The 9,917-nt window shown below is 33.6% G+C and overlaps 1 protein-coding gene across 1 annotated transcript; it reads right to left on the reverse strand.

Annotated features, from left to right (window-relative positions):
• Positions 1 to 3,182: 3,182 nt before the first annotated feature.
• Positions 3,183 to 8,618, reverse strand: LOC106106547 (neural cell adhesion molecule 2-like). Its single transcript, XM_013287148.1, has 10 exons — positions 8,502 to 8,618; positions 8,182 to 8,312; positions 7,556 to 7,763; positions 7,249 to 7,380; positions 6,987 to 7,175; positions 5,353 to 5,413; positions 4,888 to 5,140; positions 4,369 to 4,447; positions 4,150 to 4,287; positions 3,183 to 3,562 (listed from the first exon to the last, which is right to left on the reverse strand). The coding sequence occupies exons 1-10, from the start codon at positions 8,551 to 8,553 to the stop codon at positions 3,255 to 3,257; spliced, it is 1,551 nt and encodes a 516-aa protein (XP_013142602.1). The 5' UTR covers positions 8,554 to 8,618; the 3' UTR covers positions 3,183 to 3,254.
• Positions 8,619 to 9,917: the final 1,299 nt, after the last annotated feature.

Raw genomic sequence — 9,917 nt, forward strand, 5'->3', positions numbered from 1 at the left:
TCATTGATACTTTTTATTCCTAAACATCACCATCATCAAGTTGCCTTTGTCCCTAACGAGGGTTGTCTCAGTATGTACTGCTTCATACATCTATCAGCCGTCGTATCTGAATCCACTGCCTTCTTAAGCATATCCTCTTTCACACAATCTATCATCATCACCATCACCAGCTCACTATACGCCTCCACTGAGGGGATCGGAGCCTACCGTAACTTAGGAGTGACACAATCCATACTTTTTATTCTTTAACATGAGCAATAAAATATAAAGACTTATTATGTGGCAGATTTAAAGATACAGTTTCACAATTTTTATTACAATCGAAGAATACGCTTTTTCCTTTACGTCCCCCACAGTAATTGAATTCCACTGAGCGTATTGAGTTTTATGGCGGTGGCGAAAATTTTTATTGTAAACTTGCGATTTGTTTCGAATTGACTTAAATTGGCACTCATTTCTAAGAGACATACGTAGCTATGAAATCTCTGTTTATTTACAGCAGTTGTTTTAAAAAACGTAAACAAAGGTACTATTTCATTGGAACTTTCTCTTAAGTCGTTTTGATTTAAATATTGCTTTGAAATCGTGATATTTCAATTCAGAAACCTTAATATAAAAACGGTTTTATGCCGTTAAGGCACAATTAGGCTTTAGTGAAAAAAAACTTTTTGTGTTACATACGAGTTGGCGCCATCGGTATTTAAGTTGAAGAGTCTTTTTTGTTTAGAAATATGATTAAAATGCATGAATTTTCAATACATGCATTAACATGAAAGAGCTTTGATACGATTATTCTATCTCATTTTAGAAACACAAAGTCCTTGTAACGTTGGACTCAATATAAAATGTATACATCCATTATTACACTCTGCGGACCATAAATTGGATTGGCCTTTTGTAAAGTAAAATTACTTCCGGAATAACTTGTATACTCTATTTATTTAATAGAAATAAGAAATTTAGTACAGCTACTTAATAAAATAAGCTTTATGCAAAAACTTTGCGATTTTTGATTAATACAAGCATGGGCATGTTATGAGAAGGGATGAATAGCTTGTTACATGGAGAACGTTAGTTATAAGTGTTGAGGTACACCGGTAGAGGTAGACTTAGAAAGAGATTGATGGATTGCGTAAAAGGTGACGTGATCAAAAAGGGAGTGATGACTGAGATGACGTATGATAGAGTTATGTGGAGGACAAAAACCTATTGCTCCCACCCTACGGGAATAGAATAAGGAGAAAGATGATGATCATTCATATAAAAAAAGATGGTAGTAACAGTACTTGAGTTTTAATATTAAAGAAATGAAATTAGAGCAAACAGATTATGAAGCTTCGGACTATAAATTAAAGGCAACATCTGGCAAGCCACAAGAACTTTGTCATCGGGTCGTCAAATATATTAGTCCCATTGGTAAGCGTGACAATCCTAACGTCGATAAAGGAATCGATTTAAACCAACCTCAACATCTACAATGGATTATATCAACCGTATAACCTACAAAACATGAAATGCAATATTCTGTAGCTGCTACTCAGAGTCACTTAAACGAGTCTTTAGTGTTCTTTACTGGTTTAGTTCATTTCTTTAAAGGACTCCAAATGTTAGAAATAAGTGAATCAATCGTAATAATTTTACCGAATTAATTAATGGAAAATCTTCGTATCATCATATAAACGTCAATACGAAACTTACAATATAAGTTAAATTGATGTTTGCCGACGTGGGATTTAAGCGTAGAATGAGTTTACTTAGAACTTAATTAATGTGCGTTGGAAACCTCAGATTTTATGATAAATTACATTGAATATATTTTATAAAAGACTATTTTCAAAACACAAAGCTATGTCTTTGATTCGGAAAGGTTACTTCCCGGTATATTTCCTAAATTGATTGAAAAGCAATAAAAATATTTTAAGCCGTTAAAATTGTACAAGATGAAATCAGCTTAAGTCAAGACGGAAACGAAGTTCCAATTAAAATTTATTATCAGTCCTTTCTTTACGTTTGTTCCTTTTTACTCGTACTCTAATCCCTTTATTGTTGCAGTAACAACTTCTAGTAATATAGGTTTGCATTTTAGTTTATTTTTGCTTGAACATGTAATACCTTAAAAATAATTATAAAAAAACAATTTAATACTGGATCTATAAAAAAAATTTTATTACAATAAATGCGTCAAACATAACTAGTGGTGTTGAACATGAAAGGTGAGCTTTCAAATGCCAGCATTGATCGATGATTGGTCCAGCTCGAGCCGGATTTAGCCGGATTACACGTGCATTAGAAAGCATTTACATACCCTGTCTATGTTCAATGAAAATTCTATTAGTATGAAATCCAATCTATACGTTGATATCAAACTATGCATTCATATGCATATTTGTACGTAAATTAACTTACTTTGCTATTTGTTTCGACCTTATAATACAAAAAAAAAAACAATCATCATCATCATTATGTCAGTGCTCTCCTAGACAAAGCGTTTCCAACACCTTGTAATAACCACAGAATAGTTATACATACAAACAGGATCATGTATATTGTTTACCCCGCTACTCCGTCCGCATGGAATTAAAAAAAAACAAAAATGAGTATTCTAAGTGTTCTTCCAGACTATCCTCTACCTCTGTACCGAAATTCTTCGAAATCCGTTCAGTCGTTTAGGCTATAAACTCTAACAAACATCCATCCATCCATCTAAACTTTCGCATTTATAACATTATTATGATAATATGGCTAGAAGAAGGAAAACGGCTAGCGGATCGAGGAATACCTACAGAACCAATATTACATTAAACTATGTGTGTGTAATAAATTTTTGAACATGATGCAATTTGTAATAATATGTACATATATTACTAAATGTGTATCAAGACCTCCAGGCGCGCTGATTTAATGTTTGGTGTAATATGTGCCTTCAACTGGAATTGATGTGCTCGGTTATAACTAAACCGCCCCATTCATGCCGCTGTTAATATTGAAACAGCTTTCAAAATTAAATCCTAGCACGGTTTTATCTTCATTTTCCTACTTATTATAAGCTTTGTCTAAATAAATTACTTATTACCAGTAACCAAAATCTAAACACGAAACTACAATTACATTTTATCTACATTCTAATTGAATAACTCTAGTATTGTTTTCTACTAATAAAAGCTAATATGTCAAACTAAATATTAATCAACGAAAGTAACCACTCAATATATTTATTTCAAACATCCATTAAGTTAATTAACATTGTAAAATAACTACACCAATCTCATCAAAAACATGCAAGCTACTGCAAACACAACAATACCACCGGCGAAGAAGACTCCATAGAACGTGGCGTCCGAGTAAGCCAGTCCAGCAGGAACTGCACTCTCTTCTTTATCCTCACTAGTCTCTTCTTCACTTTCTTCTTTGGCCTCTTCTTCAGGTTCCTCAGCTTCAACTTGCTCAACAGTTTGTACAAGTGCTGCTTCCGACCAAGGTGAATCTCCAGCTTCGTTTATAGCACGCAAACGTATCCAATATTCAGTATCCGATTCCAAATCGCTCAGAGTAAAGTAGAATCCTACAATTTAAAAAGGATTACGTTATGACGCATTCTTAATCCGATATTCTATAGTGTCAAGTGTGAAGAACATCCAATTTAAAAAAATCTTCTGAATTTGTCTAGAGAAAAATACGTGTGATTTTGATTGTAGTATATTGGTAACATGTAATATTTTTTCCTACAAAAACTCCATCGAATAAAGAGTTAAAATCATATTTAATCAAGATTGAAATATGGTTCACTAAAAGTGGCTATTATGTTTAAGTGATCTCCTGAGAATTTTATTTTAAGTAAATTATTGATCAAGACTTTTGTCAAAACAAAAGCCTATTTTCTTTAAGTCATTTTGATAAAAGTTAAATAGCGACTTCTATCTGTAGATATGTTAGTTTATTAAAATTTCAATCATCATCATCTCCACTACCTTATCCTATTACCGTAGGTAGGCTGCTACGTGTTTTCATCCTCCAAATAACTCTCTCATCATCATCTCAGTCATTACTCCTTTCTTGAATTTGTCCCCTTCACGCAATCCATCCTTCTCTTTCTAGGTCTACCTCTACCTAATTTATCTAAATTTCAATATTATAACGTTAATGTCTAACCTTCACTATCCGCTTCCACATCCTCTGCTGATTCCAAATCTATTTCTACTTTTTTAGATTTTCTCCAATCTCCTTCTCTAAGACTTTCTATCTTCCTTCGTGGCAAACTGCCCTTTTCGAGATATTGAACCTCTATGGCTGTAAATTTATTTGAAACAAATTAAGCAGATTTTTCCTCGTTTAATATATTTTAAGTTTTATAATACGCTATGAAATTACCTTTTACGGGAAATGACATCTCTTCTGCCCATTTTACGTAAAGATAAATACTATCATGGTGTGCCTCTTTACTGGTTATCTAAAACAATTTTTTAAAACACTTTTTTTATTTACTAGCTGGTACTCCGGTTAAAAAAAAAATTAATATGTTACTCACTGATACGATGCTTTTTAATTGTGTGAGTATCTTTAAAATCGGTAGTTTTTGAGTTACAAAAATACAAATCATTCCTCTTTATAATATTAGCATAGATAGATTCTTCGATCGCTGAAACTGATTCCCTTTCTGCTTGTTGGATGGACCGCAATAAAAAAATTTACTATGTTACAGCTTAACAAATGTATGGCGCATATGTTATCAAAAAATTTAACATATCTAAGTTTTTAAACATTTTGTACTTCAGTAGTTCTGAATTATAATGTCGTTCCAGTCTTTACCTGTAATCTATTGCGCATTTGGTGGAATAACCGTTGTCGCTTTTTGTCGATTGAACGCGTTAAAATTAAACTTTTCTTTACCTCGCTGGGTTTCGTAGGAATTTCCATTTTGTAAATGACAAAAACTTTGTAAGCTTCTCCATATTGGTTGGTCGCCCGACATTTATACCTTCGTGAGGATATGGTAGCGTTAGAAGGTAGTGTCAACACGGCTTTAGAGCCGTCTTGCAGATTAACTCGTTCATCGGGAAACTCAAACAGAGTTTCGCCTAAATCCCTGAACCACGTGTAAGATGGCGTGGGGAATCCGCTCGCGGAGCATACTATGTCAACACTGAAACACATATTTAACTTATTAAAGTCTCCAAGTTCTTTTAAAACATAGTTACTAACTATACAGCTTGCAATCATAATATTTCATATACCTAACATGCTTTGTGAATATATAGTATAAAATTTTCTTCTACTAACTATCAAACCTAGATACCGAAATTAATAATTATTCAAACTTAAAATTGAAACACTATAAATACCTAAATAGCATACCTTTCATTCTCTAGTTGATAAACAATTTCAGTTTCGTTGGCATCCGTGAACACGGGAGCATCTAAAACAGACAATTTAATGTTTCAACAGCTAATTTTAAAGGCCGTTTCTGTTAAATACCATTCAACTAATTATCGCATATTTGACTTCCTCTAAAACGCAACTGTAGCCGGAAGGCCTCATAATTATAAAGGCCGTGTAAACATTTTTTATAACAATTATCGAGATGAAAACAAAAAAACATGTACAACTGGTTCTCGTGATCCTACACCTGAGATGAGATCTTCATACAATAATAATCAAATGCCGTGAGAATTACGCTAATCAATTTAATTATCCGCATTTTAACAATTACAACTTAACCTCTTGACTTGTCATATGAAGATCACTTATACGACGAAATACATCCGTACTTATACGTATTGTGTTATTGATTACGGACCACCAAGAGCGTTTAATTATCAATGTTTGTTTGATCTACGTGTGAAATAACAATGAGAGCTGTTAACCCAAATGTCCATTAATTCTGATTTATAAGTTACGAGCTGTTGCCCGTGACTTCGTCCACGTGGTATTCGAAAACATACAAACTATATAAATTACAAAAAGCTAGGTATCCCTCGGGAACCGGACATTTCTCGGGGATGAGCTTGTCCCATGTGTACTTCAGACTTTGTTTTATATCTGTGCCAAATTTCAGTAAGATATGTTGAACCGTTGCAGAATGATCGATTAAACATAAAAAACTAAATTAATGAATCCCACGGGAACGGTAACTATTCCCGGGGTATAAAGTAGCCTATGTGTTCTTCCAGACTATGCTGTAAACCTGTGCCAAATTTCATGGAGATCCGTTCAGCCGTTTAGGCTACAAACGCTAGCAAACATCCATCCATCCATCCATCCATCCATCCATCCATCCATCTATCCATCCATCCATCTAAACTTTCGCATTTATAATATTAGTAAGAAGTAAGATAAGATGAAGAGATGAAAATAAAAATAAAACTTACGTAAACTTCTGCTATTGGAGGTACGCTACCAACAACACACATAGGAAAAGGTAGGTAATATTACTCAGATTGACATATATTTTTCTACATTTTAGGATATAACGAAGGTACCCAATAAATATACCCAACATGATAATGTAGCACCCACAAAAGTTTGTTAATACTAAATTAAATATGGTAGGTACGAGACGACTGAACTTTTTTATTTCGAATAAAAAAACATCTCTTAGATCTTATCATAACAATATGCAGCGCAATCTAGTATCTGAAAATGGTATGAAATATTTTGATGAAAATTGTACCAGCCGTACCATCTGTTTATCAATTCATAACTCTCTGAGGCAACCTTACGATGCCACGGTTGTCGGAAAGATGTCGCTGATTCCTAATTTATTGCAAAAATACGTCACTTAAAAAATGATTTTCATTACATTTGGGTTTAAATAGATTGGTGACTTTTTTGGTCGTTCACAAGTAACTAAAAACTATAAAAAAGTAATTAAACATACCAAGTATGTAGGGTAATAGGGAACAAACGTATTAAAGGGTGCTGTCAAAGGTACACATTATTCTACCTCGTCTTTAGACAACAGGTATGAATTATTATTGATTTATACTTACAGTTGACTTGTAGTGTGATATTGAAGCTCTCCGTATTGCCGCAGCTTGAGTCATGAGGACTCTCCTGAATGGCCTCGCAAGTGTATACGCCGCTGTCCTCCGCATCCAGAGAGCTGATTGTCAACAAACCTTCGAACCCTTGACTGTTGTATTTCGTCATCACCCTATATTTATCAGATTCTTCGTCCTCTAGAAACAAAAGAAGGTTGAACTCAAGAACCATTCTTTTCGTACTTAGGTATTATTAAAAAAAAGTTTTCACCAGTTATTAATTCTCCATTTCTGTACCAAATCAGTCTCGGCTCAGGTTCCCCACGGGCTTGACAGGATAAAGTTATAGACCGACCTTTATCGACGCCCACTTCTGTCGGTGTGTCGACAAACTTTGATGGATCTGTGAAAAATAAGGATATTAATTTGTTGAATTACTAAAAGCAACTGTTTCCAATCATTAAACCCTTATACAACCAACTATTTAATAACATAAACATATATAAATTCCGGCGCCTGGTTTGATATAAAGGGACATTTTCGTCCGATTCGTGAAGTAGTACAAAATATATTGTTACCTATAACACAAAGAGATACGTTGCGCTTGACGTCTCCTGAGCGACATTCCCAGAGGCCGCTGTCGTCGACTGTAGCATGAGTGAGAACCAGCACCAGTGCAGGTACTCGCGTCCGCAGCGTCGATGTCGGCACAAAGTGCTCTTGTACGAACACTCTGTTCTTCGACACTCTTTTAACAACTCTTCCATTCGGATCTACCCATTCCACCTTAAAAAGGAATTAAAAAACAAGATGAATTAAGCCGAGGCGCAAGATAACAAAAAAATCTTTGGTTAAAATTATTTATCATACTTATAACAAACTGCCAAAAATAATTTATACGAATACCTGCCTACCATTTTTACGAATGGCGTGGACTTGTCAAAAGAGGTCTATCACGAATATTTGCGTGACAGTTGCGAGAACGTATTCGTAAAGTCATCGATAAAATTGCTATGAGATTTATTGGGGCGCTGCATAAATGTAATACAAATGTCGATAACATTATCACGAATATCCGTAATAAGGTCTCAGTCTGTCTATGCGCTTGACGTCAAAATGATGCAATTTTTTTCTTAAAGTAACTAACCAATATGCAAAAGGTTTTTTATGTATGATCCGTAAAATCTTGTACGTAAAAACTTACCTTTTGATTCTTATTTGCCGCTTTACAACTGATAGTCTTACGGATTCCGGCTGGGTAGTAATGTTTGTCAGGCCCATATTTAACTTCTTCAATAGACAAACTGTTCGATTCTTTCGCTTTAATTCCATAAACTGAAAAAAATTTAAACAGATAATAAAATAATATAAAACCATATTAACTGTAGTAATTCAAAATCATGGGTAATCTTAAATTTAAAAATGTATGAATGAGATTGTCTCATTTAAAATAAACATTTTTTATGCAAGATATTCTGAGCACTTCTTCTTTAAACTTCATATTATAATTTTAATTAACAATACCTGCTCTATAAAACATATAAATAAACACTATAACATAAAAAATCCACTTCATTTTTCAAGTTGGCATGAATTATTTTCACAAAAAAAAATGTATTTAATCTGGCGGTGGTAGGTGAAGAACTGTGGAGTTGAAATGCGTCAAATATGGAGCAAACTTCCCGTTAGAAAAGTTAATTAACTAGGACATTAATTTGCACAGCGGGTATGTAGGGGGTAATTGGTACTAATATTAAAAAATACTCCAATGAAAATGGAGTAAGCAATATAAATAAAAACTATATATTTGATCAATTTAAAGTAGACCAATACTTATTTAATATAGCTTTTCTTACTATATTTGTTTGTTTAAAATCATTTATTTAAATTAGGAAAAACCATTGGGACTCAGGCTTAACAAATTTCATGTTCTTATATTTATATAGATATTTTCCAAAAAAATAAGTTCCAATAATTATCATCTAATCACCTTTTCAAAGGCCGGCAACGCATCTGCTGTTCCTCTGGTATAACAGATGTCCATCGGCCTCGATAAACACCTCGGTCTTCCCATTGCTCGTTTGCACCTTCTCTAAAAAAAGTGCCAATAAATAACTTGTACTACTGAGTATTAACTCTCCCAGCGTCCCCTATTTTATTTGCAAAATTGGAAACAATGTCACTCACCGTGTAACAGAGATGTGTAGTTAATACCAACTAAAAGAATTATCACATTATTCCCGCTGTGACAACAATAAGTTAGTACAATACAAACTGAAGACAGCTGTTCCTTTTGTCAAAGTACCCTCATAACATATTCTGACTTCCTGTCATTATGATTGAATCTCATGTATATAAAGAATTTTTTGACATTTCAACAAAACAAAATACTACAAAGTTTAATTGTATGCAAATTAATATTGTCCCACTGTTTGTTTGCAATTTTTCTAACGGTACATGACGAGCAAACTCCTCAATGACAAAGAAAATTTTGGTATGCACATTCCGTAGGTTTTGTCTTAATAAGTACTACTTTTAAAACGTCGACTTTATGTTTAGGTAGAATAATTATAGCTCACTTAATTTCCTTCTTTCATCCAACTTTGTACAAAATTTTACAAGCTTCGACTACTCGTACATATGTAGTTAAAGTATGTATATACATACGATCATGTAATCTTGGAACGAAACAGCTATTCAAATATGATTACAATCCGCATCTTATGTATGTCATATGTATGTATCCTAAGAAATGTCACGAGGTACATTGTTGAATTACCTGCTTATTAAATTCAAGCACACGCTTCCTACAGCATCATGTATACAATACTGAATATAAATGTTTATGTTGCATATTAGCTTTTTCCCGAAACTACGTCATCTCTAAATTAGAAAAATGATTAAGTAACCTATGCGTTCTACCATCTACATCCGTGCTAA

This window comes from Papilio polytes, unplaced genomic scaffold (genome assembly GCF_000836215.1).
Source record: "Papilio polytes unplaced genomic scaffold, Ppol_1.0 DF822178.1, whole genome shotgun sequence".
Taxonomy (NCBI): Eukaryota; Metazoa; Arthropoda; class Insecta; order Lepidoptera; family Papilionidae; genus Papilio; species Papilio polytes.

Excerpts from the sequence above, each read along its gene's own strand:
- LOC106106547 (XM_013287148.1), bottom strand. The coding sequence starts at position 8,553 with ATGAAGTGGATTTTTTATGTTATAGTGTTTATTTATATGTTTTATAGA. Across the intron at positions 8,313-8,501 it reads TTATATGTTTTATAGAGCAG|TTTATGGAATTAAAGCGAAA; the intron begins GTATTGTTAATT and ends AATTTTTTTCAG. Across the intron at positions 5,141-5,352 it reads TATCAACTAGAGAATGAAAG|TGTTGACATAGTATGCTCCG; the intron begins GTATGCTATTTA and ends TATGTGTTTCAG.